The sequence below is a fragment of the Ascidia mentula genome, chromosome 4, assembly GCF_947561715.1.
Source record: "Ascidia mentula chromosome 4, kaAscMent1.1, whole genome shotgun sequence".
NCBI classification, from domain to species: domain Eukaryota; kingdom Metazoa; phylum Chordata; class Ascidiacea; order Phlebobranchia; family Ascidiidae; genus Ascidia; species Ascidia mentula.
In genome coordinates this window covers 4,586,055-4,613,943 of record NC_138569.1, presented here as the reverse complement: position 1 = coordinate 4,613,943, position 27,889 = coordinate 4,586,055, and the positions used below count along the sequence as shown (strand labels likewise).

At 40.6% G+C, this 27,889-nt stretch overlaps 5 protein-coding genes across 8 annotated transcripts in view; 1 reads left to right on the top strand and 4 right to left on the bottom strand.

The window, feature by feature from the left end:
- Positions 1-11,210, top strand: part of LOC145897508 (ADAMTS-like protein 1) — a 60,062-nt gene extending 48,852 nt beyond the window's left edge. Inside the window, exons 19-35 of one of the 4 annotated variants that reach the window (XM_082985831.1) lie at positions 106-288; positions 1,873-2,026; positions 2,296-2,425; positions 2,699-2,889; positions 3,129-3,436; positions 3,651-3,723; positions 4,096-4,300; positions 4,366-4,622; positions 4,919-5,101; positions 5,338-5,472; positions 7,277-7,492; positions 7,786-7,969; positions 8,468-8,675; positions 8,890-9,011; positions 9,258-9,469; positions 9,738-9,790; positions 10,362-11,210. In XM_082985831.1, coding sequence (XP_082841957.1) covers positions 106-288; positions 1,873-2,026; positions 2,296-2,425; positions 2,699-2,889; positions 3,129-3,436; positions 3,651-3,723; positions 4,096-4,300; positions 4,366-4,622; positions 4,919-5,101; positions 5,338-5,472; positions 7,277-7,492; positions 7,786-7,969; positions 8,468-8,675; positions 8,890-9,011; positions 9,258-9,469; positions 9,738-9,790; positions 10,362-10,406 — 2,859 coding nt within the window. In that variant the 3' untranslated portion in view covers positions 10,407-11,210. Of the gene's footprint in view, positions 1-105; positions 289-1,872; positions 2,027-2,295; positions 2,426-2,698; positions 2,890-3,128; positions 3,437-3,650; positions 3,724-4,095; positions 4,301-4,365; positions 4,623-4,918; positions 5,102-5,337; positions 5,473-7,276; positions 7,493-7,785; positions 7,970-8,467; positions 8,676-8,889; positions 9,012-9,257; positions 9,470-9,737; positions 9,791-9,935; positions 9,969-10,361 lie in introns of all 4 variants that reach the window. The other 3 variants (XM_082985829.1, XM_082985828.1, XM_082985830.1) reach the window with 3 other exon arrangements.
- A 114-nt stretch (positions 11,211-11,324) lies between these two features.
- Positions 11,325-14,436, bottom strand: LOC145897510 (uncharacterized). The gene is made up of 5 exons (XM_082985832.1): positions 14,219-14,436; positions 13,893-14,040; positions 13,289-13,473; positions 12,955-13,038; positions 11,325-12,779 (listed from the first exon to the last, which is right to left on the bottom strand). The coding sequence occupies exons 1-5, from the start codon at positions 14,389-14,391 to the stop codon at positions 11,507-11,509; spliced, it is 1,863 nt and encodes a 620-aa protein (XP_082841958.1). The 5' UTR covers positions 14,392-14,436; the 3' UTR covers positions 11,325-11,506.
- Positions 14,437-14,752: 316 nt separating this feature from the next.
- On the bottom strand, positions 14,753-23,636 carry LOC145899138 (beta-1,3-glucan-binding protein-like). The gene is made up of 10 exons (XM_082987859.1): positions 23,597-23,636; positions 23,004-23,227; positions 22,543-22,700; positions 22,369-22,473; positions 22,059-22,117; positions 21,871-21,988; positions 21,507-21,714; positions 20,875-21,014; positions 20,719-20,805; positions 14,753-15,662 (listed from the first exon to the last, which is right to left on the bottom strand). Exons 1-9 carry the CDS (start codon positions 23,634-23,636, stop codon positions 20,724-20,726), a joined length of 1,134 nt encoding a protein of 377 aa, XP_082843985.1. The 3' UTR covers positions 14,753-15,662; positions 20,719-20,723.
- Positions 15,608-19,183, bottom strand: LOC145899137 (beta-1,3-glucan-binding protein-like). The gene is made up of 9 exons (XM_082987858.1): positions 19,112-19,183; positions 18,486-18,706; positions 17,109-17,266; positions 16,933-17,037; positions 16,688-16,746; positions 16,513-16,630; positions 16,163-16,370; positions 15,817-15,956; positions 15,608-15,748 (listed from the first exon to the last, which is right to left on the bottom strand). The coding sequence occupies exons 1-9, from the start codon at positions 19,149-19,151 to the stop codon at positions 15,667-15,669; spliced, it is 1,131 nt and encodes a 376-aa protein (XP_082843984.1). The 5' UTR covers positions 19,152-19,183; the 3' UTR covers positions 15,608-15,666.
- A 1,060-nt stretch (positions 23,637-24,696) lies between the features above and the next one.
- LOC145899139 (CDP-diacylglycerol--inositol 3-phosphatidyltransferase-like) lies at positions 24,697-27,028 on the bottom strand. Its single transcript, XM_082987860.1, has 6 exons — positions 26,913-27,028; positions 26,343-26,476; positions 26,119-26,231; positions 25,715-25,835; positions 25,528-25,609; positions 24,697-24,903 (listed from the first exon to the last, which is right to left on the bottom strand). The coding sequence occupies exons 1-6, from the start codon at positions 26,965-26,967 to the stop codon at positions 24,710-24,712; spliced, it is 699 nt and encodes a 232-aa protein (XP_082843986.1). The 5' UTR covers positions 26,968-27,028; the 3' UTR covers positions 24,697-24,709.
- Positions 27,029-27,889: the final 861 nt, after the last annotated feature.

Genomic DNA, 27,889 nt, shown 5'->3' with positions numbered 1-27,889 from the left:
CGAAAAATATATGCACTGCAATTGCATAAAAACTACCGTTTACTTCTTTTCACGCCGAGATACGTTAATTTTTTGTCTATTCAAACAAAGCTTTTACAATTACAGTGCAGTAGACCATGCGGAAGGGGGGTACAAAGGAGAAAGGCTATCTGTCGTCAGAAACTCGGCAGAGGCGACGTAGTCAAAGTGAACTACAGATTTTGTCCACCGGATCAGCGCCCCCACATGACGAAACCTTGTACCGTCAGGTCATGTGGTCCGAGATATTACGTCAAGAAATGGCCTCCAGTAAGTCCACCAACGAAAAAACTGTTTTAGAATGCGTAAAAATGTTATGGGGTTGAACAAATTTGTGTCTTCGAAATGCCTGGTTTCGGTTGCGTTAAAAAAACAGTAGCGTCTCGACTTTTGCACTTATCAGGCGGAATTGCGGACAGCATGCCGTCGTCGACAACTATACTTGCGACATAGACTTGACCCAAAAGTCAACAATAAGTAACAGGAACTGACGCAATCATTTACTGACAAAGGTTCTTTTCACAGCAAATACGCACGATGATTGATGGGAAAAATTAACAGACTTTAAATAGCTCGAATGTGAATCAGGTTGTTGGGTATAAGCTGCTCCAGGGACAAGTGACCCCATTGATTGACGAGATGAATGAGAAACGCCCCACGATACGTAATTCAGCACCTCCAAGGGAGTCACAAACCTAACGTGATGTAACCTTTTCGCGGCAGACGTCGGCAAACAGTCGTTACCTCTATTTGCTCGTAAAGAAGGGAGATTAGACGGCTTTAACCGGCCCGTTGGTCCCTCCGGTTACGTAATTCAAGTGGTCGTAATTCGATTTTATCACCTGCATTTTAAACCCGAGTTTTGACTTTAATTACGCACAAAGACCTTCACAGCTGGTGGTTTTAAGCCCCCTGTTTGTTTTTTTATGAATGGATTCTCAGTGTCCCTTTTTGTAAGGGGTCGTTACATTTATAGATTCTAGTCTTTAATAGTATTTTCTTCATAGGGGGTTCAATCCTCTTGAACCTAAATCGCACCGTGACCATGAGAATTGCGTTTTCGCGTCTTAAATTCAATGAGTAGGTTGGTTCAATCCCAAGTCCCCGATCGTCTCCGCTGAGTTGTTTGCCTTAAAAATTATCCACTTACTTTCTACCGAGCTCACTCGGCCGCATGCTCGGCACACAGTGTGCTATTTGCCCTTCCGCCCCTTGCTATTTAACCCCGTTATTTGGCATTTCGGGTTGAGCACCTGCAAACTAACTCTCGCCACCGTCTACTGTAGTTAGGGTTTCGGGTTTACCACGCTCATAATCGTATCTAGCGAAACACCCCTCGCAAAATATGAAGCTAAACGTCTGTTTAATTAAAAACCATTAGTATGGAGGATGCAATCAAGCACATTGGGGATCATGTGCTTGTACGTTTTTCTCATGTTGGCTTGTTGAAGTTGTGATGTCTTGCTTTGCCAAACCGGTAAAATTTTCTTCAATTAATGCCTGCATGCCGACAGTGCCTAAAAGAGAGCGATTTTGTTGGACCCAAAACCACCACAGCTAACGATACTCACAATGTGAGGACGGATTTACCTTCGTTGCTTTTGCACATGATGACATGAAAACGTAGTTAAGCGACTAAATGTTATCATACGCATAAGGGTTTGAAGATGAAAACTAATAGCAGTAAAAATAAATGGGATTGCTTGACATGTGGTTGTAAGTTTTTGTGCCTACACTGGAAATTATTTGCGACGAAACGTTCTGTTTAACATCTTAACAATATTCTTTGCTTGATAAGCGAACTGCGTTTTTGACATTGCTCGTTGTCTAACTCTCAGCCCTATTTCTCCACAGTGCCGTAAAACTTGTGGAAAGGAAGTGGTTCATCGCACTTTCTTTTGCGGGTTGGTTAGACCGAGAGCATCGTACCCAAGAACGGTAAATCACCGACATTGCTCCAACCAACGACTTCCACTGACCCGCAAGAGCTGCAACTTGCCTAAATGTGGTAAACTTGGCTTTTGAATGGCTTTTGAATCAACAAAATTGAATGAAATTAGCATATGGCGTTAAAGCGTGAAAATTCTTCTCTCAAAAGCTTAAAATCCGAACCGTGACACTTTATCCACTTTTGAATCGAATGCATTAACAAACAAACTTTAGCATATTTTGTAAATTGGTCAATGAACTTCACCTTATTTCCTTCATCATGTTTGCATTCGCTTTCGGAAATAGTATATATTGCATATATAAACCGAATATTAATTTTCTCTGCAGTGTCAAACATTCTTAAGGCAGAGGAACCATTTTACCAAACCTCACCTGCCCCGAAAGTAAGATTTAACGTCGGGTCGGAGGCGTATGTGTTGCCTGGAACAATCGTCGTCATCCGGTGCAAAGTTCAAAAGTAAGAAAGCATTTTATGTCACATTCAGCTTGGTGTTGTTAGACCCATGTTGTGCCAACAAACTGAAATAAAACACCTCGACTCTTGTCTGTTGATTTATTTGTAGTCCTCACCTCACCCTTTCTTACACAAGCCTACACAAAACTGTCCACCCATACATTTTTCATCATAGGTCCAGGTTAAAGAAACATCTTTGTCCGACACAAATGCTTTTCCCAGTGCGCTGTTGCTACAACGACGTTCTCAGTTTTGACGATATCTTTTTTTATTCAGGTACTGGAGAAATCAGATCCAGTGGCTTTTCCAAGGCGTAGAAATCGACTTCGATGATATACGTTACCACCACGTAAAAGACGGATCTTTGCGCATAGACCACGTGACCCCGATGGATTCCGGAGCTTACACGTGTATTGTTGGACCGTCTCGCGCCGATTCTTTTGTTCTTGTAACGCCCGAAAACACAGGTATTAGCAAAAGCTTGCTGAAAAATTTCCAAACAAACACAAGCTTTGGGTTAAAAATGTTTCCTGCAAATATAATCTCCGCCAGCCACCTAACGGGCTTCGTTCAAGTTTCATGTAATAACTTTTACCTTCTTAAATAGTGGAGATTATATTTGCAGGAAACATTTTTAACCCAAAATTAACAGTTACCTTTTTAAATAGCGAAAGCTGGAAACGAAAATGTTAAAATTATTTTTCAGATGAAAGCTTTCCTCTTGAAGAACCCGGATTCGATGAGGAAGACTTCTTGCTGTTGGCAAATGCAACATCTGATCCTGACGGAATCGACGTCCCCGTTCTGCCTTTTGTGTCCATTGGACCGAAACGTGATGCCGTACGTCCCGTGGATGACGAAATATCGCTCTCAAAACAGAAACCAGTGGCAATTATCGAGCGATTCAATGACACCGCTGAATTTTTGGACCAAATCGACTATGGAGTATATTCGTCGCCTTTCACTGGGTTTCAGGAAACATTGAAAACGGACCCACCAGGTCATTTGCCCAAGGTTTGTTGTGTTTTACCTTGAGGCGTTTATTTTCTGCTCCCATCAGGGTGTTTGAAAGAAATCTCTTTTTGGGAGTGTATTTGTCTTCCTTGATGGAAGAATCACTTATGATTGTTTTTATTGATGTTTGCGAACAAAATACAGCAAGGGTTTAATGTGAAAAGACGCTCGTGGTTTGCGCATACCAACTAGCCTAAACCTGTGTTGTTTTTAGGTGGATGATGCCCTTCACAGCGAAAAGACGTTCGAACAGATTGCACCCAACGAATCGTTTATGATCATTTCCAGTAAGCGTTACTTGTGTTGATTTTATTCTATCACTTTTATTCATCTGTCAAATAAACACAATTTAAAACTTCGTCAACAATATTCAAGGTTTTGTGTTCTGTTACAAGTAGAAAATTTCGATTAACCCTTTGCAATGCTCTATATTACCCTACAATAAATGTCATTTTTCGCTTTATTAAATTCATGTTTCGCTTTTTAGTTTTCTAAAAATAGGAACGTTGTCCCAAAGTTATCAAAGTAATATTTGAAATTGACATTGAAGTATCACTTGTGTCACGCTAAAGAAGTGTTGCTGGTCAGGTTTTGATTTCGTGAAGTTAAATCATTTTCATTGTTACCCCGCAATAAACTTACTTTTGTAACTCGTCCAGGGCTCAACCACTCACTTCCTCGGATTAACTCCCCGCCCACCACTTCCCCGGAACAACACGGAAGTGACGTCACTGCCTACGTAGGCGGTGACCTCATAGTAGGTGGTGCGGAGAGCGTGACGATCTTCTGCGAAGCCAGCGGGAATCCCCAGCCGGTGATCACGTGGTTTAGGGAGGACGTGAGGTTGCCAGAACACTTGAAGAGGCACGAATTAATTTGTGAGGTTTGCAAAAGGCATTCGTCTAATTAGTCCACCTCTTGCCTTGCAGACAATACATCCTCGCCGACGACTCGCTTCGTATCTACCATCCCGAAGTGGGAGACTCAGGAAGTTACACGTGTGTGGCGAGCAACCCGCACGGCAACACGACCGCCACCACTTCGCTTATGGTAACTCTCGCTCCCCGAATCCTTTCCACCACCGAGCCGCTCGTGGACTTGACCTCAGACGTGGTGGAGGTCACGGTGGGGTCGAGCATCACCGCCAGGCTTGGAGCCAAAGTCCTCATTCGTTGTCCCACTATTGGTGAGTTGATTTTCCTCAGAAAAAAACTTTTTTCGGATGCGTGGCCAAGGTATCCTGGATTCAAAACCCAGTGTGGTCAAATAATAGTTTTTTTTTTGTCAAACCTTGATGCGAACTCATGTAAAGTTGTTGTCAGTCCAGCGTCAGAGGACACTCGAAATTTGCAAGTGAGATCGAAGTCTTTAAACTGTACAATTTAACTTCAAGTTGTGGATTATGTTGGTCTTTATGCCTTTCATCATGACTTTTTGATATTTAAATCGCCAAGGTTCTATGATTTTGCATTGTTCGTGCAGCCCATCCCAAGGCCTACGTCGTTTGGCTGAAGGATAGTCCCGGTCTAAGATTGAATTCGCGCACCTTATCCGACAACACGTTGGAAATATTCCCCACTACCGAAGCTGACCAAGGATTATTCGGCTGCGAAGCCACCAACCCTTCAGGAAGCGATTACCAGGCTTCCTCTCTTACTCTGATTGGTAGGTTTACTCTTTGCCACGCAACTACACGTGTGCAAGTCGTCATACAAAATTGCTTTTGCCTCCACTTTGAATAGTGTTCTATTTTTTATTTATATTGACGTTTCTTGGATGGAATGGTTTGTTGCTTTTGACAATTTGTACCGTAGATTTAGCTCTGAATCGCATGCGATTTTTGTAAATCGTTATATGCTTGTGTTGTGTACGAGGGCTAACAAACCATGCTTTTCGCGCAGATCCACCCCATATCTCTGAATCACTGAACGTGGCACCTGACAACGATGAAATGACAGGAAATCTGCCGGAATTGCTACTTACCCATCCCGTCACTAACTCGTATCGCGTCAAGGCCTACAGCAGCGTAATGATGGGTGGGTCTCATTTGCGGTCCACAATTGTGCAAAACATTCCTGTTATCTTGTCATAAAACATCACACCAAACAAACTCAAGAACTGTATGTTTAGTTTGCCTTGGTTTGATCTCAAAACTACGCCCATTAAAAAAATTACTTTATCGAGTAGAGCAATAACCCCAATAGATTACCTGCAAAGACAAAAAAGAGCCTTCCGAAACATTTGGAATGCGCTCACTTGCGTGTTCACAGCGATGCACGATTCGCTGCTGCATTCCGTCGTTACCATTGCTCACCCCTTGGTTAGCGGCCAAGTTGTGGTGATTTACCATCACCGTCTGTTAGAAGTACAAAGGCTTCGCCCGGCGCGGTGTCATCATTAATCAGACATTATGACGTCATAGAGGTGGCCCCTTTGTAGATCGTCGCGCCCTGTTTGGTTCGTAAACCAACTAAACGCAAGCCGACTGCTGTGAATTGGCGAGAAACAAACGTCACATGCCGCTGTCCGGACCAAGCTGTAACTCTTCGCTCTCCACAAGTGACAGCTAACCAGCTGGATGTTGCCCAGATGCGTCGAAGGCACGTGTTTGTCCTCTGTAAGCTGTCTCAGATTTTCCGCTTTGTTGTTCATTTTGTTTATCGCACCGTTGATTTCTAGCTTGATTTGCGACTCTTGGGTGCGTGCTTTTGTCGCCGTTTCTAGGAAATGCTCTGGGCCAAAGTCTGCGCGACCAGCAGGTGCTGAGGGATTGATTTATTGTAGTATAGTCGGCAGATTTTCCTGGTTTTGGTTCGAATGATATTTCGTTTAACGTATTTATTTCCGGTTATCGCAGCTGAATCTACACACGTCAGTGTCAGACTCGTTTATGACACCGACGATCTTAGGATTTTGCTTCGTATGTTTCGGGAAAATTTACTTGTAAAAATTTTAACATAGGTCATTGAAGATGTGCATGAAACGTGACAATGTGAGCACAACACTTTAATGGGAAAATAAACCGGTCAACACCTCCCTCTCTTCCAAGTACCTGTGACAATAAAAAAGCCGCATGAATTGCGCCTTCCTCGTATGCGAAGCGATACCTGTCAAATTGTCGGCAATCCGCAGCGGAATTGGCACGAATAGCCGTTTGATCGCTGGCCGGAATTGACAAGTCAAATCCCCGCGACGATCCTGTTACTAAACCCGATTTGCCCCGCTTTGAATTTGTACGCTGCTGCAATTATTTTTCTGCCACTTGCAGCGCGTCCCAGGGCGTCATCGATCTTGTATTTGCAGCCTAAAGTTCTCGAAACCGCACAGAGTTGTCGGTGCGTTGTTGTTTGTTGCATAAACAGAGAGAGCGGAGACAGCATTTCGCGCAAAGCTTTGTTCTTCGGAGTGACAGCATGGGACGTTGATTTAACGCCAAGAACACAAGGACACTTAATACGTTTGGGCAAACAGCGCGAGAATAGATGACCCGACCGTTGTCGAGTGCCTGTCAACCGTGGGTCGTGACCTTAAGACTGGAGGAAACAGCTATGACTTGATTTTTCGCCATTCGATACTTGCCTTGCCACAATTAACCTCTGTAGCTTCGGTCCTTGGACATCTCCGGAGCTATCTTGTTACCTTACAGTAGTGTGACAACAATGTTCACGCCTTTGTTTGCAGCAATATCACTGCAGGTTTCTCTGTTTGCAATGGAATTATTCGACAAACTGTAAGATATAGCAAAGAGTGGATGCACCACACTAAAACCTTGTTTTTTGTGACAAAGCACTAAAAATTAACAAGCCTTTAGCCCAATTTCAAATATTTTTTTTTACTCAGGTTGTCCGGTGACTGGATTTCCACTGCCCAGCATAGTGTGGAGTTTTAACGGTGTTCCACTTGTTGAACTGGGGCCGACCCTCGACTACCAGCTAATGAGACAGGACCGCATCTTGCAAATCCCTGAAGCTAATATGGATTCTGAGGGTGTATACGAATGCACGGCAAGCAACGAGGGTGGAAACCTCACCACCAGTTTGCAACTGGCCTTAATAGGTATAGTTCCGTCGCTCATTACGCCAAGACCTAAAATATACCACATAATTGGGGTAAACCCCGTATTACTCGGTTTTGAAGTTGTTCGAACGAATGTCGATCATTGTTTCGTGGTTGCACTAAAATTATAAAAACACATGCTAACTTCAAGTTGCTAAAAAAAGGTGTTGTTGCATTCTCATCACTTTCAATATAATAACTTCCGCATGAGCAAAAAGGATTTTTATGCTATTCGAGCTCATCCAGACAAACATTCAATTAATTAGTTTCAATTACCACAGCATCTTTTGTAGAATATTCGTACCAACTCGGCGACTTCAACGAGTGCACAGCCACTTGCGGCGGTAGAGGTACGCGCTATCGGAGACTGCTTTGTATCGAGGATGGCAGCAAAGAGGTTGACGAATGGTTCTGCACCGGACTCGCCAAACCCGTGCCGGTCCTTGAACCCTGCAACCAAGTGGATTGCCCTCCACGGTAAAACTTGACATACTATTTACACGGTGCTGTTTGAACAGGCCTGGCACCGCTTCCTGTAGATATCACGCTCTAAAGCATACGATAAAGCAGCGTTCCATTGTGGGTGTTACTTGTTCGTGCCATAAGGCGATAGTTTATTTAATATCCAGACGAGCAACAGAAAATAGACCATTTAACCCACTGGTTCTTAACCGGTGGGAAAATTCCCACTAGTGGGAAACTATATGGTTGTAAGTAGGTATTAATCGACCGAAATGTACAAAAGTAGTTGCAAGAGGAATGTTATTTGCTGTATTACTGTGTGTCGTACACTTATTGACGGAAAATGCGATAATTTAATTCTAAGTTTTAAAATTTAAATTTAAGTGGGAAATAGCGATCTCGTTGAAACTAAAAGTTGGAAATGAGAAAAAAAGCAAAGAACCACTGATTTAACTTATTAATATGATTGCCTTTGAAGGCAAATAAATTTCTAATATGATCAACTGTGACTAGATTTGTAACTGGAACCTGGGAAGTCTGCTCCGTGACGTGTGGCGATGGAACTCGCTCAAGGGCGACCTCGTGCGTTATTGAAATGTCAGACGGTAGTTCACGAGAGGTCTCTGCGGAGGAATGTTTGGCCGATCAAGCCATGCCAAACAACACCGTTCCCTGCCACGCTGGTCCGTGTCCAATATGGAAGACTGGACCATGGCGCCATGTGCGTATGCGGATTTTTAGTTTACTTGTTTTTATTAAATGTTGTGCGTACAAGGTCATGTAGATTTGTCCCGCTATGCGGAAATGACAGCACTCTGTCCAGATAATTTTTTTAATGCCTTATTCCATCACGTTTTGAGCCTTCTATTGGACGACGAATTGCATGTATTTTTGAAACCAATTAAGGTTTACCAATCGTTTTTTTCGACAAACAGTGCAGTAAGCGGTGCGCCGGTAAAGGAGTGGGACGACGGAACAGAAGAATCTTTTGCGCAGCTGCGAACGGAACGAGATTGGGAGACAAAAAGGCGTGCAAGGGACAGCCCAGACCTCCACGGTAAGACATGTTTTAACGATAGAACAAGTTAGCTCTGTTCGCAGTTAATCCGTAAGCTTACAGTGGTTGCTATGAATGGGCTGCTGTTCTGTGGACTAGCAAACCTAAAACTTCTGTTGCATATAGATACAAAACAGGTCACCCATATTACGTAAAATATCTAGTTGCTAGACATGTAACGCATTTTTTCACTTTTTAAGACGACAAATATCAAGACAAAAATAATAGAACAAAGTGTTTTCGCAGGAAGGAACTTTGTCCCAACAAGAAATGTGAGCCCATGTGGGTGTTCAGTCATTGGTCGGTTTGCTCACAATCCTGCGGCAAAAGTGGCATTAAGACGCGAGTCCTTAGCTGCGTTTTTTCGGGAAGACGGCGGCAGCCTGCGGGAAAACTGTGTCCGAAAAAGCGCAGACCTAACGTGTCTGTCCCTTGCAACCGATACCCGTGCAAGAAAGGTAATGAAGTTAGATAAATATGTGTAACGGATTGAACACAACGACGTGGGAATAGCGCATATAGTTTCAAACACGAAATTATTTATTACCGTTTGAGAAATAGTTTCAGTTTAAATTTAAGTTAAAACAGAATTGTTTCGTGGAATATTAAACTTAGCTCAACAATCAATTAACGCCGACTATGTATGCTGTAATACGAATAGTTTCGCCGACAGTATATCATGACAGTATATTTACGGCCGCACATCATCACATAAAAATCTCACAGAGTCCTCGCCACGCGTTCATCTGACCTACCATAGAAATCATCCACTCGCTAAGGTGTGTGCTGCGAGCGCGCAATGTGGACTGGAGCGCCCAGGCCTCAAAAATTTGCGCGAACGGCCTAAATTTAAAAGCTTTTTGTGCATGCATGATCGCCTGGCTGTCAAATTCAGTTTCGTCATCCGTTTCTTCTGCATTGCAGGTGCACAAATAACCCCTCTACGTTTGCCAACAGGTGGGTGATTTCTATGTGCTCATCTCATAGGCTGCAGCCTTGCGCTGCACGCATGAACTTAATCAAGCACCGCTTTTGGCATGACGTAATCGTTGTTTTTTGACAAAGACCTGGCAAATATTTGGAAGATACGGTTTGCTGAATAATAACAGCACTACCAACAGCAACTGGACGTCAAATAAACTTTTTATGCATGTAATAGTTCCAAATCGTTTCGAAATCTAAAAACTAACTCACAGGTTGCCAACCTGCACTAATAATTCGTCATTTTTATTACTACTAACCAGCCATTCTTTAAATTGTGTGGCAGCGACGAAGTTTACGCGCCGTGAACACTTTAGTACCCTTATACTTTTACCAAAATCTCTAAACGTGATTTGTTTTCGGTTACAGCTGGCTTCCCCTGCGTCGACCGATCACGCAAATGTGCCTTTATAAAAAGGATGAGCCTGTGTCCCAGGTATTGGCATTCGTGCTGTAAGACGTGTAGATGATGGATTTCTCCACATCCACGACACACGGCGCCTCGAAGCGCTGTTTTTTCACGACGACGACGCGCCCCAATGGCGTAAAACACAAGACATTCTCGCGCGAACGCCATTTAGAATGAACTGTCGCTTGAGTTTTATTACTGAACAGGGAATGTGGAATCACAAGCGGTTTTGACCTTATGTTATAGTTGGTTACGGGCAGGGTTGGGGAGTCGCGAAATCTTATTTTATATTTTTGTTCGACTTTGACTCCTTTTTATACGACTGTTCATAATCACAGCAGTTAGACACTCCGACCCCTAAGCCCACGCGAAAATCATCGACTCCACAATCCTGGTTACAGGTTTACTGACAAAATTGTTTCTACAAACAACGTGCCGTAGATTAGCTGGGCTTATAAAACTCTGCATTCCCAGATATCTAGTTTCATCTTGCGAATAGTACGAATGTTTTTAACAAGTCTGTCCCATTTTATGGGTCTGACACGGGCATTTTTATTTATATACAAATGATTTTTTTGGTCTCGCGACGACTGCTGTTTTGTAAACGCGCGCTTAAAGCACCTCGTTGTTATTGTCGTTTTTTATCGTTGGCCACTAGTTCATTCTTCATTTACTTTTCCTCCCGTGTACAACCCGTTACCAGTTTGGAGCAAGTTCCTCTCGCGTTTTCTACTTTTTGCCACTTCGCGCCCTTTTTCCTTTTTCTGTCTCGCGTGCGCTTCCATGTTTTCTCTCTTTCGCAAATAAAGGCAAAAAACGCTGGAGGGCAGTGTTGTGTTCCATACCGAAGAGTCGGGAATTAGCAACAAAAATTTACAAAGTAGAAAACCTGATCGGGATTCTTTCCCAGGATAGCGTGGGTTCGAATCCCGTTGCGGTTGTAAAAAACTCTTTGTTCAAAGAAACGTGTTTGGTAAGCCTGCGTCCACAACTTCCACGTAAAATTATCCAGCAAAACAGTAAGGCACAAACCAACGAATTAACAGCGCAAAAAAGGAAAATACGACAGACTTATGTGCGTCGGATGATTTTAATACAAGTCTTTTCAAGGCTTATCCTTGGACTTGTTTTTCCTTTTCGCCTTTTTTTGCTTCTTGCTAGAGTCATTTTTACTCGTACTTCCGTCTGCGTTCAACGTAAGGCCCATTTGGGCCAAATAGTACTTAGCCATTTCCGCGCTCGACCCACTGGGCAGGACAGGGCCGGAATTCTCTGGTTTGTCCGTTTTGGCCACTTTTTCGTTTCCGGGAAGCTGATCTTGAAATGAGTCGTGCAGTTTACGTTTTTTGCCCTTTTTCGGTTTCTTCGATGGGGAGTTCACCTCAGTGTCCGTTTTGAACATATCACATGACCCAGTGTCACTGGCCACAAAATTTTCATGGTCAGGGTTCAACGGCTCGTTCGTTCGCTCCTTTTCTTTGGGCTTTTTCTTGGGCGTTTTCTTATTTAGGTTTGGGAGTGTATTCACATCGTCGGTATTTTTATCTGTGGACTTTCCCGAACTCGCACCACCGAGAACAGCTTTTCTGACTACACTTTCAATAATTTGATCAACTGAAGAAGTCGCGTCAGTGTCTGTTCCACGATTCTCGTTGACGAAAGGTTTCTTTTTGGGCGAAGACGTAACGTTTTTCTTTGCATCAGTTTCTTCCTTTTCAGGCATTTCTAAGACTTTCTTGCTTTTCTTTTTCGGAGACATCACTTGCACCTTTTGTGGAATAGCGTGCCCTTCTAAATCAGTGGCAGACCCATCGGACATAAGCGCTGCCTGTTTCACCACATTGTCAATCGCGCTGTCCACCGATGCAGCATCAGCTTTTTTGGTGGGTTTCTTTAAGACTCCCTTTTTAGGTGATTGTGGTTGCTTGGAAGGTTGTGGTTCTTTTGAGAACAACGAATTTGTAACAACAAATTTCTGTTTCTTTTTAGGCGATGTATTGGCAGTGTTATCTGTGGTCACCTTTGTAGCAGCAACAGTAGTGTTTGCACACACATCGGTGTCTTGCATTGCACACATTGCATCGGATAACATAGCTTCCACAGCTTCTGTGACTTTGTCATGATTTTTATCCTTTTTGTGTTTTTTCTCTTTTTTGTGTTTTTTCTTTTTCTTCTTCCGTTTACCTTCATCGACATCGGTTTCCACTCCCTCTAGATTTTCTTTCTTCTTATGTTTCTTGGATTTCTTTTTCTTTTTCTTCTTTTTGTGTTCAGTCTTGGTATCCTGAACTTTGTGTTCTACTTCAGGGGAAGCAAGCACAGAATCCAGAGCGTCTTGCTGGGAATCAGGAACATTTCCAACTTCTTGGGATGCATCACTAAATTTGAATATCAGTGAGAAAAGTTTCAACAAAATTGTGGACTATTCCATCACAATCTGTGCAAACTGTTTTGTGAATCATTTACGAAAGTAATATTTGACAACAGAGTCAGGTTAAAATAATATTCGCACATATGAGAGCGAGATAGCGATTCATATAAGATTTTACATACTTATTTGGAGATTTAACATTACAAGTTGACTCCTTCTCATCAATTCCACTGTCCGTTTCCATCCCAATTGTTGAAGTAATTATCCTGCGTTAAAAGTCACATGAGTTAACCATCAGTTTATGCTGAGATTTAACTGAAATACAAAATGTCTGGAACAATAGCAACACAGTAATTTTGACATTTGTAAGTGTTTTATATGGCCGAAGTAAACCTCCTGGCCTTTAATGTTATCTCCTCAAATCGCATTATATTACACAAGATAGTGTGAATAGCAAGTATCTTGAGGAAAATCACAACTGAAACCGCACACTAAACTCATAAAAGATGTACAAACTTTATAAATGATCCAATGATAGACAGGATTCCATGGCCATCCTCTTCTAGTTTGTCCACTTGAAAGAGAACGTCATCACCAAACTGACAGGAATCACTCTGAGCCTGTGTGCAGTTGACGGAACAGTAGAAGAATTCATGAACCAGGCATCCAATCATCAATGATCCTTTTTTGTTAACCATACCCTGAAAATGAACACAATTTTATTCTGAGTCCACCTCTACCCCTTGATCACTACCCAAGTGTATTATTTTTATATTAAAAGTATGCTTCGGAACAGATTAGGGTTCCCAATTGGGGGTCCATGGAACCCTACCGGTTCATAGTGACCTATTAAGGGGGTCCACAGTTTTTCCTCAAAGAATTATATTTCACTGGCAATTTGAGTACAGAAGTATGTGAGGTGTTTTGTTCTGCTTTACGGAAAAGACAAAAGTCAGGAGTCATTAAGCAATTTTCCAATTGATGGATGGGGATTCACAAATTGCTAAATTGGCCTGATCGTCCAAGGACCTAAATGAGTCAATAAACTCTGAACCAGATAATATTGTGTTAGTTAAATGGAAAATATATTTGTTGCAATTATAACATCATATCAACTAACCTTTATAATGTCACCAATTTTAGGCTTGAAAACAACGTAACTTGTTTTGATGGTGAAATGAACACATGGTTGGTCTGACAAAATGTCTCCACTCCCAGAAAGCATTTTCACATTTTGACGATCATATGCAATGGGAATACCTTTAAGACTGCAAAAAACATGTGTTTCCTTTATGACATCAGCTTTTGCGGATGCTAATTTAATGTTAACCAATTTCAAATTACTAATAGCAACCACAGCATATAAGCCTACTTTACTGTTAACATAAATAATATGATTCAATTGTTGGTGTTGACAAATTGTAATGAAAACATAAGTAAACTTACTGGGAAGAATGGATCTGTAGATTGGCATTGAGGACAGTGGCAATGGCATTCTTTATTTTACCAAGATAGGCAGAATTTAAAGCTATTGGAATGGTGTCCTTTACAACCTCTAAGGAAGAATGTGGTGCTTTACAAAACTCCATTGCAGCAGAAAAATCCCCAATACACGACATGCTTGTACTTGTAGTAACGTTGTCAGCATCAATATTACATATTATAAATCTGAGAAGAAAATAAATATTGGTACCATAATTGCTTTTACATGTTAAGCCATATAATATAGTCATTGCCACAGATGCCCTGGATAGGATACATACTATGTAGTTATTTTATCGCAGATATATACCAGGTCCCTTAAAATAATTCACATAAATTTTTATACTTTTTTTGTCTGTAGGCTATGTATCATACATATATAATTTTTTTTTATGATTGCTTTTTAAAGCATGCTTCAGGAAATAAAAAGTATATGCATAAATTGCGTTAAAATATTACTGAATCAAACAAACAGTCACAATCATGTATTTTATAGCAAAAAAAGCCTTACTTGGCTTACTATGTGCAATTGTACAAAACCACACAGTTGCTATACTTCTCGTGTAGGGTGCATAACGTAATATTAGCTGTTCGTATATCGCAATTGCAACTTATATTTTTTCTACTACACATCTATAACGGATAAATTTCAACTACAAATAAATGAAACACGAGTTTTCAACCGCACACCTTCCCAACAAACAACGCGACTCATGCTCCACATAGAAAACTTGCAATCATTGATGCATGACTTCTTTTTTCCATGTAGCTCGCATATTTTTATACTGTATGAGCTCAATTATTAAAAAGAATATGGTAACCTGAACAACTGTCTGAAATCGTACACAAGATGCGTGATATTTCAACATTAGCGAAAAATTCGATTTCGACTACCGGTATATTATTATTATTATTATTATTGTAAATAGTCTACATTTTGTTTATTCTTTTCAGTTCTTCGATCCAGCTGTGAGAATATGGTCGGCCGAAAATAAACGTTGAAGAACATGCAGAAAGGCGATTACAAAAAAGCTAATCCAATTTAAAGCAATGTATGTCAGAGTGCGGAGGCTTATGACATAGCGAACTAGCAGGATGCATATGATTCTGCTGAGTGTTTACATATTTTGGAAATGTTTAAGAACCATAAAGAACTGGGAACAAACCTTTATCAAAGAAAAAAGGGATCAGTTTGGAGATTGTTGAAAAAGACATTGTATAATTGTACATATTAAGCTACTGTAAACAGTAGCTTGCATGTTATTGTGAAGTATGGTTGTTAGTAAAAAGCAGAGTGATTTTGAAAATATATTACATTCTTTACATTCTGTCCGTAAACGACAATAAAACAATTCAGGGTTTAAGGTTTGTGAAATTACATATTTCATTACAGGACACATAGTTTTTTTAAATTAATTGGCCCAAACACGAATTGATTTGACTTGTAAAGCTGCGTTCTCCCCGTTGTTTGTGTCTGCTTGCCACGTTGGATACCTATTTAAAATATGAAAACGCGCACATAACACAATTCATGTCTTGAGTTGAAACGAAAAACAAGTTACCAATCGCTTTTCGCCAGCCAGAAATCCTTCATCGATGTAGGGGAGGTGTTTTTCCACGGCTTTTCACCATTTCCATTGGTCCAGTCATCACTAAAGTAGCCAAGCGTTCCACCAACCGCCAAGTTGATAACGAAGTAGAACTATAAAGATGACATAATTAAAGTTAACTTATTCTATCAATGACGTCAAACAAAACAAAATAACACTGATTAAAATAACGTAAATAATGTGTTATTTTTTATCACATCGGAATGCGAACCTATCCAGGGCAATAATTTCGATAAGGTTTTCTGTTTTGTATATAGGTCTAGCGACTTCACAAATTGACCATCCGCATCATAAATACCTCTTGGTCAAACGGCGCCATCTTGTTTTTGCTGTATTTCCACGGATTGTCGGTGCCGGGAGCGTCCGATTCAAATTGACCGAAGTTCCAGAAACCAGCCTCGCCCGGGTCAACTTTCATGATCTCCGTATCGTCAACAGAAAATGTTATGCTGTCTTTCTTCCAGTCATACACGTATTTGTGAAAACGAGCAGCGAAGTCTCCGTGTCTTAGTTGGTAAAATACACCAATGGTAAACTTTATAAACGATCATAAACACAGAATGGTTTGCGTTTTGACAATAGAGAAAATAGAGAAATGTTGCCATCAACAAATAAAAACACACGGGAACGATTTGCATTTTGTCTTACACTGTTTTATGAGTTTTGGGAAATCGGTTAAGCTGCCAGTGAGGACCCCAATGAAGTGTTGAACCCATAGCATCATTCCCGTGCGAAACTCCAGCACTATCCGTTAAATTTGGGTTTCCTTAAATAACAAAAGAAGGGTTTTTATCAGGATACGAGCAATATATTTTTTTCCTACCTCTAGATTCTACGATATCAACTTCTCCTGATGCAGGCCATGGTCCGTAATGATCCACCCTGATAGCAACAGAATTTGATATGGGTACAGCATGTAACTTGTAAATGAAATAACTTTTGTTACTAGTTTTTGCATGACCTAAAATATTAAAAATATTTCCAATTCTTGGGATTGATAGACATGGCCATGATGAATTTGTCCAACCTTTCAGTCGCAATATTTTTTAACGTTTCGTATAATCTTACTTGGGTAACAACCATATAGCCGGCCACAACCAATCCCCAGTCGGCATTTTGGCGACAACCTCAACACGACCGTATTTGAAGTTGAACGAATGCACGGTTCGTATTCTGTAAGAGATTGATAGTTTATCTTCACACAGTAAAATTATGAAAACAAGTGTTGTATAAATAAAATGCACCTCGCAGACTTGATGGGGTTAATGTAATAGTCTGCGCTACCGGTTCGCTCACATCCGTAGTAGTTGTTCCAAGTGCACTGATCGCTCGGCGAACCTCCCCACAGGTTGATTTTTCCGGAGCTGAGGAAACCTTCACCGTAATGATCAGCTGTAAGGGTCTGGAGAAGGTGCATACACACTCAGATGAATCGTACAATAGAGAACAGTGGTTCTCAACTTTCATATATAAAGTGACGGGCACGTCCCTTACAAAATGTTGGTACGACGCACAGAAAAAGTATGAAGGTTTTTTGGAGACACCGCATTCGCCTAAATTTCGCTATTTTATTTGATCCGAGGAATACTTCATAAATTCCACGGAAATAAGCATGCGACTTGGTAGTGTTTTGAAAATCCCCACAAGCACAATCAATTGCGCCATCTTCTGCTCCTCAGAGGAGCAAGATAGTACTCCAACGGTTGTGTGACGTAACAATGGTGAATGTAAGTTGCCTTTTGGCACAACGCAGTTTCTTTCACCAAGTTGTGCGGTGCAACAAGCAGCATGTCCACTGTGGATAAAGACGTTTAAAGTTGTCTTTCGTCGTTGGTGAGTTATGTTTGACTTCTTTGACGTTGTTAACCTACATGTTTTCGCCGATACTTAACTACTTTTGACACCATATATTAAATGATATTGTGGCGTTGGTTGTTGGATGAATCTAAGAAATCTACCGGTTTCCCAATGTCTGGTTACTGTTTGAAAGTTCATTTGCTGATTGGTGGGAAAATTTGATTCTGCAGAAGCTGTGCTAAAGTTTTTGTCCCGATTTTATGTTTTTTTTAACGAAAATCGCCAGTTCTTTTTCCAACAGCACAAGCAAACATAAAAGGTGATATAAACAGCCAGGTGACTCGGCAAAATTCATGTACCCCACTGTTAAACAATAAACAATAGTTTTCAACTATCATTTGCACAAAAACTTTTTATGAATTTTGGAAGTCGCTGTGCCGAAATACATGTGTGTAAGTCTTGAAAATGATTTGCCTTTTGCGCATAAATTGCGTGTTTTGGGTTACACTGCCCGCTGTAAAGCTATTGTGCCATTAAGTGATATCATTTAATGTTTCAAGAGATACAAACGAATTATTTTTTCCCATATGTTAGCTATAGTTTTTTATGCAGTTCGGTTTACTAGTTGCTAAACTAGTGCCATTTTCGTTGGTTTGTTACCGTGCACAAACTTGCACAAGCGGATGCATAGCGTTCTGGTTACAAATGTTGGTAGATGAAAGGGTTGGTAATTTAAAAGTAGTGCCAACAAGGAAAAAGGCTAAGAACCAATGCGATAGATGGTTGCAGTCTAACGGTGGGAAGATGTAGGTTACATGACTTACCGGTTTGATAAAAAGGGTGTTGTCCCTCACGTAGCTGTTGCTTCTGTTGTTTGTGTAAATCTGGAACTGCCAATTTCCTCCACCTGACATTGTGATCTCGTGTTGCCAACGGTCGAGATCGAACCCATCCCACGTTTCCTCAAAGAGGAGCCCATTGCATGGTGCCTTGGTCTTGTCGCACAGATTGTTACATGGGTGCGAGGAACACAACTTTTTTTGCTCTAAAAAAGGCGATGCTGTGACATGCAATGTTACGGATTTTTAAAATTTCTTGAAAAAGGGCAATTCCAAATAAAGTTAATTGGAAAACCGTGACATTTGATAAATCGGAACTAACGTTTTCTTTTGTTGGAGAAATGGCTTTGTTTCATTAACGGTACATTAACCGGGTGCATTGTTTTAATTGCAGTGTTTTGTTTTTCTGACCAAGATTTCTTGATGTAAAAACTGCCTAATATATGTGATTGGTGTTGTTTTTTTCTAATTATTTACCTTCTCCGAGGCCACTAAAACTATACTATATGGCCAAACACATAGCCAACTGGAAATATTTGGTTTACTGTTTGCCCCATCATACCACTTCACTACTGTCGGCGTTTTTTTGAAAAACGTAACAAAATTCTTACCAGATTGCAGAAGCATCAGGAAGAGCAATGAACCGATCATTCTGGTTGGTTAACAAACAGTTTAAAAAGCCTAAAAATACACAAAAAGTTAGTAGTTGGACAGCAAAACATTTTGGCGGATTGTGTCGTTGCATTCATTCCTAAAACTTACAATTGAGTCTTTGTATTTTTTTCTGCAAGTTAGTCGCAGTTTTATACATTGATATGCTATTGTTCGCTTATATAAGCTTTAGTCTATATGTGCCCTGATGCCTGAGCGAAATTGTCAACTGATGAAAAGGCCTAACAGGAATTGCATGGGCGAGGACTGATGTGCGGGCTTTTTAGGCAAATGGGTCAACATCACATCTCCGGGATAGCTGTTTCATCCGTACGGTGGCTCGCCAAGTAATTGAGAGAGCATTGTTCAAGCGCCCGACCCATACACAAGGAATAAAACCTGATCAGGATTTGTGGCCAAGATATCCTATAGGTTCAAATCCCGGCGTGGTAAAGAAAGGAAGAAAACTGCTTTACAAGTAGGTCCACCTGTAGTGTTTTGAACTATGTAATGCTCACATTTCATAATTTTCTTTTGCGCGGTAAACGTTAAATATAGGAGTAAAAAGAAGCAGTTGCGCATCGAACAACATTATGCGTTAATGACGTTCTCCCCTTGAGCTGATTTCATTTGAGTGTCAAGTGATGCTAGTAGTTTGTATTTTTTGCATTACAGGCGTACACTTTATTATTTTACATTAAATGTAATTTAACCCTGGATTTGCTGAAGAATTAGCAAACTTACTTTTACAGAACGTTGACAATGGTATAAGCCTTTCGTTTTGATATACATATTTTGTTGGCTTTCACTGTACATTTATTTACCAGTCTATGCTTCAGATTAGATTTATTCGATAAACGCAAGTTAAGAGCATTCAAGCCTGCGAAGTTGAGATTAACAATGGTCAACAAGGCGACTGGCAAAGTTCTATTTTAAACGCAAACTTTGCACACACTAAAACATTTTATGGTCAAACTGTAAGTTTTTAGCTAAATTAGCACTTTAACGGATATTACACACACAAAAATTGACGATTAGCCCTCCGAGTTCTGCATAATTTACTAACTGACAACTCGATATCTGCAAGTTAGAGTGTATGCCGAGTCAGTCGAGGCAAAAAAAGCGATTAAACCGTTCAGTATGTTTTTAAGAAAAGTGCGTGCGTTGGAAAACCACTGATGCGAAAATGGCATGGTTCGTTTCAAAGTTAAGGACGCGAACAGAATAACTGATGCATCAATTACCAGTACCAATCTTGCTAGGGATAACGTCTCTTTGCATTTGTTTGCGTGAAGATTGTGGATCAAACCACATCTTCCAGATGGTTGTTTTACCCGCACGTTGGCACGTAAGTAAATGCGATTTGAAACACGCGCTCTTCTGTCGTGATATCACTTTTACTATAATTATGTTGTCATAAATAGAAAAACTATCGCCGCCCCAACTAAATCAACACAGTGTATTCCATCTTTACGTAATTCATTCTCAAAATTGTTGATGTAGACAGTGGCAAAAATTGCGTTGATTATACAACTACTGATCAATTAATACAGGTTGATTAGATTTTGGTGATTAATTGGCCCAAACACGAATTGATTTGACTTGTAAAGCTGCGTTCTCCCCGTTGTTTGTGTCTGCTTGCCACGTTGGATACCTGTCCAAAACATTAAAACTCTCACATAACAGAATTTATGTCTTGAGTTGAATTGTTTGATTCAGTTACCAATCGTTTTTTGCCAGCCAGAAATCCTTCATCGATGTAGGGGAGGTGTTTTTCCACGGCTTTTTACCATTTCCATTGGTCCAGTCATCGTCAAAGTAGCCAACAGTTCCACCAACTGCCAAGTTGATGATGATGTAGAACTGAAAAGATGACTCGTGAAGTAAGGTCCATCTGAACTGAACTGCACTTCTCCTCAGTTCAGTTTGGTGTATTTTTCACAGCTTATCAACCTATAGCCTAATTGTCCTACTATGTAAAACATCATACGAAAATTTAAGCCCAAACAAAAAGTTGTAATTTTTTACCGCACCGGGATTTGGTCCCAGGTAGTGCTAGGAAAATTTTTTTTTTTGCGTAATTAGGTTTCAACTTGGGATATGGTTCGGGCCAGGAGCGAAGCCAAAAATTTTTGAGCGCAAAAACTCATTGTGGCCCAGTAATAGCGATTATGGGTGCCGGTAAGGAAACTGGCATGTGGCAGAAAAATCCAGCTGGTGTGATGAACATAAATAAATTATGGACCTTTATGTCTGCTAATGCACATTTTTCCAGTGCTATAGGGTTCTAAGGGGGGGATTGCCCCCTTCCCCTGATCCGCTCCTGGGTCAGGCGCATATACGCATCATAAATACCTCTTGGTCAAACGGCGTCATCTTGTTTTTGCTGTGTTTCCACGGGTTGTCGGTGCCGGGAGCGTCCGATTCAAATTGACCGAAGTTCCAGAAACCGGCCTCGCCCGGGTCAATCTTGGTGATCTCCGTATCGTCAACATAAAATGTTATGCTGTCTTCCTTCCAGTCAACCACGTATTTGTGAAAACCCGCAGCGAAGTCTCCGTGTCTGTCAATAGAATAAACACAAAATATTTTACTGAATTGTCTCAAAGAGTGACAAACCAGGACAATTCTGTTGTAGCCACAAGACTGATACGGCACATTTCATAATTTGATCAAATATTTTGTACGCACAGCTATATTTACTGCTATTGCAACTTACACTTCTTGAGTAGTTTTCATGTATCCATTAAGCTGCCAGTGAGGGCCCCAATGAAGTGTTGAACCCATAGCATCATTCCCGTGCGAAACTCCTGCACTGTCCGTTAAATTTAGGTTTCCTTAAATAACAAATAAAGTTTTATCAGGGTGGACAGTCTTGGCAAATCCAATCTCCAAGATTTTTTCTACCTCTTGCTTCAATGATATCAATTTCTCCTGATGCAGGCCATTGTCCATAACGGTTGACCCTGACAACAACAACAGAATGTTTTGTCAATGTTTTTTAACTTTATATTTGCGTAACTTGAAGGCCCAATACAATCAATATAAAAAAATTGCTTGGTATCAAAATTACAAATAGACTTCACTATGTATACATAGTGTGACCTATTTGCAAAGTTTACAAACTGCAGTTTGTAAACGCCAACAAAGGACCGCGATATTTTGTTCTTTGGTATAAGGTACTCGCATATGCGATACAGTTTTCCCATATTCTTACTTGGGTAACATCCATATAGCCGGCCACAACCAATCGCCAGTCGGCATTTTGGCGACAATCTCAACACGACCGTATTTGAAGTTGAACGAATGCACGGTTCGTATTCTATAACATATTATCAGTTTATCATCACATAGAGAACACGGTGAAAACAATGTTGTAAATATAATGCACCTCGCTGACTTGATGGGATTGAGGTAGTTGTTAGCACTACCGGTTCGCTCACAACCATAGAAATTATGCCCGGTGCATTGATCGCTCGGCGCCCCTCCCCACAGGTTGATTGTTCCGCTGCTGAGAAAATCTTCGCCGTAGTGATCAGCTGTAAGGGTCTGCACAAGGAGTTTTAGCTAAATTGGCATACACGGGGTTAAAAGCGGATTGTGAGGCAGTTTTGATCCTCGGATTTCATTTAGATGTGACAAATTAATCTTTTACAATTGTTTTGACGACGCGTCCAAATATCGACTGCAGTATTTGTGGGCATTATTTGCATGCATGTTAGTCAAACAGCTACAGATTCATGCGTTGTCATAATGTATTTCAGAGGATTATACTCGCACAAACTCGAGCGAGTATACACACCCGCGTAGTTATACGAAAGGCGATTTTAAGGTGCAGATTACATGTCTTACCGGTTTGATAAAAAGGGTGTTGTCCCGCACGTAGCTGTTGCTTCTGTTGTTTGTGTAAATCTGAAACTCCCAATTTCCTCCACCTGACATTGTGATCTCGTGTTGCCAACGGTCGAGATCGAACCCATTCCACGTTTCCTCAAAGAGGAGTCCATTGCATGGGGCCTTGGTCATGTCGCACAGCTTGTTGCATGGGTGCGAAGAACACAGTAATTTCTCCTGTTCTGAGAAATATTTAGATGTATTTCTGATTACGTGTTGGAATATATTCGATAAGGAAAATTCCAAGAGATTTTATTTAGGAAACCGTTGAATTTAAATTGATGGTTATTTTTTTGATGAATTACAGAAAAAATTATAAATTTAAAACGTCAAGGATATTGAATTTTTGTCCTCTAATGCAGCATTGACGGATGTATTTTGTGTGTGTGTCCCTACTGCCCAGTCCACTATTTTGTTAGGTTTGACATGTGATTTGTTGGAATTCAGGCTTATTTACTTTTCTGCGAGATCGCTCTAAAACTGTTCTAATGGCCCACTGCAGTATGGAATCTGGCAAAAAATCTGGTTAAAAAACATGACAAAATGCTTACCAGATTGCAGAAGCAATAAAAAGATCAATGAACCGATCATTCTGGATTTTAACAAAACAGTTGAAAAGTCTAAAAATGCAAAAAAATTAGCAGTTGGACACATAACTGGCATAATATAACTTCATACATCACTAGTTACACACAACCTTTTCCATCCGAGACACATTTTTAAAGTTAGACCCTAAAACCTCCATGGAAAAGGCCTGCTTTTCTGCAGACCTGTCGTGCACAGAAAAGTTTAAATGTGGATCTTCTATTCTTCACTCATATAAGCTGCACTGTTTGCCTTGCCTGGGCGAAGGTGTGGCGCTGGAACCACAAGAAAGGGAATAGTTTGGACGAGAACTAATGTGCTTGCATTGCACAAATCAGCGTTTTTTAATGACGCGGGCATTTGAATCAATATATCCTGGGAGACTGTTTTCTCTGCACGTTCGCAAATGGGATTTCGCATATCGTAATGTTAATTTAAAGGTGCACGGACCAACTGCTAAAAGCCAATAATGTGTACAATGGATCAAACTTTCTGCGGGCATCTTGCGAGTCAGCACCATTGCAAGTTCAACAAATCGCCACCACATCTTACGGTGTAATATAGATTTGGTTTTCGCTCAAACCAGCTATTGAAACTATAATAAAGAGCTACACAGTGTGTCGAAGTTCATGGTTTCACTGTTAAAATCGTGCTGTCTTTTGTACATTGTAGCTTGGGTAAATAGTTGTTCGCACTTTCACAAAACCTCACAGGCCGACTTATATCCTACCTATAGCGATTCTCCACTTTACATCGAACCAAAACCATTTGGAAGAAAGTACCTTTTTTCAAAACCGACCACCGCGTTTTTTATATTTCGTGTAATTCGGGTCAACATGTAATACACTCTACAAAAGCATAGGCTATAGATAGAGAAGCATGAGCTTCGTAATAACCAGGTCTGTGTAAAAAGATATCTAAATTCCTTCTGATATTTCATAGTCAAGCCTTTCAGAATAGGTTTGTCTTTGAAGAATTTTGGACGCCGAATTATCCTGGCTTTTAAACTAAGTTTTGTTGTTTTTAACTTTTTTTTTTGAGCGGAAAGATAAAATGGAGACACGGCAATAATACAATGATCATCTTGGCAAGTCGCCATTTCTTTTCGTTTTCTTGTGAAGATCAGTTGTTGATGTTCTTAGTTGGGCGTCGAATGATGCAAGCCGAGCAAATGCCGTGAAAGTTTGGGAGAGAAAAACTATTGATCGAAAGGTGATAAAAGGTAGGTGGGCGAACAAAAGGACTCGCACGATTCCTACGTTGGTGCCTGGAACTACAAAAGTTTTTTTTTCTGTCTTTCCTAAATATTTCAACTGTGGTGTTTTAAGTTTTTTTGTACATGTGCTTTATTGATAGTTTTACTGTTTTCAGCGTGAGATTGTAGCCTTTCATCCTGTGAGGACATATAACCTTACAAATTTCTACGTTGAATTAAATTGCAGTAATATTTTATGCAATGGCATGGTTGGCAGGATACCCCGAGAAACCACTGAGCTCCTATAGCTCATTTGGTAGAGCGTTGAGAATGATTGAATTAAATTGATAATATGTATATAGGTTAGCAAGCTTGGCAGCACAGGCATTGCAGCCTAGCTGGATCAGCCACCTTTTCCTGACAAGTCGGAGCAAGATTTGAAAAATCAAGCTCTCGGTGAGGTTTGAACTCACGGCACTGGGCTAACCAGGCCCAACGCTCTACCAACTGAGCTGCAGGAGCTCAGTGGTTTCACGGGGTATATTGTGGCCAAGGTACACTGGTACGCAAGCGCACAACTTGCCAGGCAACCTTCAAATTCGCCAGCCATTCATGCCATTGCATGAAAAATTATTGTGTTAATATAAGTTTTGTCAGGGAAAAATTTACTACAAAAACGAGCAATATCAAATCTGACCTTACCTGTAAATCCCTCGGTGAAATGGAGGGCATAGAGCAACATAAAGAAGGTTTCAGTTGTCATCACTACTATGCCGAAACAGGGCTAAATAAAGTCCATTTTCATTGTAAGCGTTCAGAAAGCCACACAAAGTTACAATAAAGGAAGTTTTTCGACTAAATTTCCTTTCAACATATTTAAACAGTATACCTCCATGTAGAACAAATTCAGGATTGGGTTTGGTTGCTCTTTTCCTTTATCTTTGTATTTATATCCAGTGGCAGTCGCTGAGTGGAGGTTAGTGAAAGGTCCAACGAACAGAAGCAGGCTCCTATTATCAAAATACGCAAGACATTTTGGCGAGTAGAAATTAAAGGTGGGAAACATCCTATGCTTCCCGAATTAGAGCTTTCTAAATATTGTTTATGAAAATTACTACTGGTAACCCGAAACGTATGTGAAGCGGGTCTCCGAATATAAAAGCGGCGAAATCTTTGTGCTGAAAATATAGTTTCAGAGACAGTGAGACATTTTTTTCGTAAATTTTACATCGAAAATGGCGTCTTTAAAACCCCTTGAAAATCACTGTGAGGTGGACTATTAAACAAACTCACATCATCTGTATATGAAACATGTATTCCGGATAAAACTGGGAAAGTTTGATGCAAAGTCCAACTGTTGCCGCACTGTCTGTAACAACGTCCAGCAACTCTCCAAATTTCGTGCACTGTAACAACAAGGTTATAGCCACCAGTTCGCATATTACTGTTGTGGTTCTATCGTCGGCAACCAGTGTACCATTACCACGAACTGCTGTTTGCAAAATTTTGGTAAATACCTGGTTGTAATGGCGTGCGACAGGACCGTCGATATAATCCAGGACGACGTTAACAAAATACAGCAGCATCGCAGTGAAGTGGTATTGACTCATGCATGCGGATGATGCAACTACCAAGGTCACCCGAACATAACCTGTATGGAGTTTTTGCGATTTTAGAATCAACATATTGTGACGTAACATTTGAGGACGTAACGCGCATACGGGAAACGATTATGCGGGGTTATGACATACTTCCTGTCACGGGCATCGTTTTCATGCTGCATAAGAATCGGTTCCCTTTATATTCGTATTGATTATAGTTGTCAGAAAAAACAACCTGGCTGGATGCGCCATTTTTCCTGACAAGTTCTGCCAATTATGCGATTGTTTATAAATTTCTTTTTCAAATCAATAATATTTTTAAATCCTGCTATGACGCTAGTTGTTTCGCAAGTGACAAAGTAACCAATTGCATAAGTCCGTTATCGCAAGACAATATACTCACCATATACTGCTATTTTTGTTGCCAGGCATACTAATTAATCAGAATTGCTCTTCTGGCACTTAGTTTCTAACGTGGAAACTCACCAATAAGATTGGGGTAAAAAAGAAGTACGTCCAGCGACGTTGTCTTACTTTTCATGTCTGCAAAATCGTATTTTGCATTGCCTAATTAGCAAAAGAGTTCTCTCTTAATCGTTGCTGTCGACCCCAAATATAAACAAACTTAACATCTTGTTTTGTATGGACCTTTTAGGCTATTCATAACACAACTCCTCAGTTCGCTATAAATTATGTGTAACTTTCATACTAACTGTCCACCCTGTACTTATGCGTCAGCATTTCATTAGTCGTTGGAATTGGGTTACAACTTGCGCATCCACTTTCCTTTCAAGTTTGTGTCTTGTTTCCTAGCACAAGCTAGTTTGACTGATAGCTTACCTGTTACGAGTTAACACTGTTTGCTCGGTCAACTGTAACACGCGGCCAAAAAAGAGCGTTACGGCGGACCAATATTATGGTAGATAAAGGCATTGTGTTGCTGTTGCTTCTAAAAAATAAGGGCATATAGTGCATAAAAAAGGAAATCACAACACAGCCCAAAAATTGTGTTGACATTTATGTCAAACATAAAACGTAATCAGAACCAGTCCGTTCAGTATAACGTTAACCACTAATTCTTTGTTTACATGCAAATGGTAAGGTGTTTTAAGCTGAACTCACGTGCTTGTGCTGTAGAGTATAGGCTGTATCTACAGCATCTACAGTATGCACAGTGTTTCGCAAACTAACTGACAATTACTGCTGATAAACTCTTGCATATTCTTGACACTCTGGTACAACTTCGTCTTCTTGCATAAACTGTGACAGGTGGCAAGTAAAACACAAGGAGTTAAATAAGGTGGCTGTAAATATACACCACGTAAGACTACCAGAGGTATGATAGCTGACAAAAAAAAATCGCCAGTTTACAAAACTTTGAACGCGAGTTACTCAGCCACCCTACGAGGTAGCAGCATGATTTTTAACACGTGAAAGTTCATAAACTGACCTTTCCGAAAATA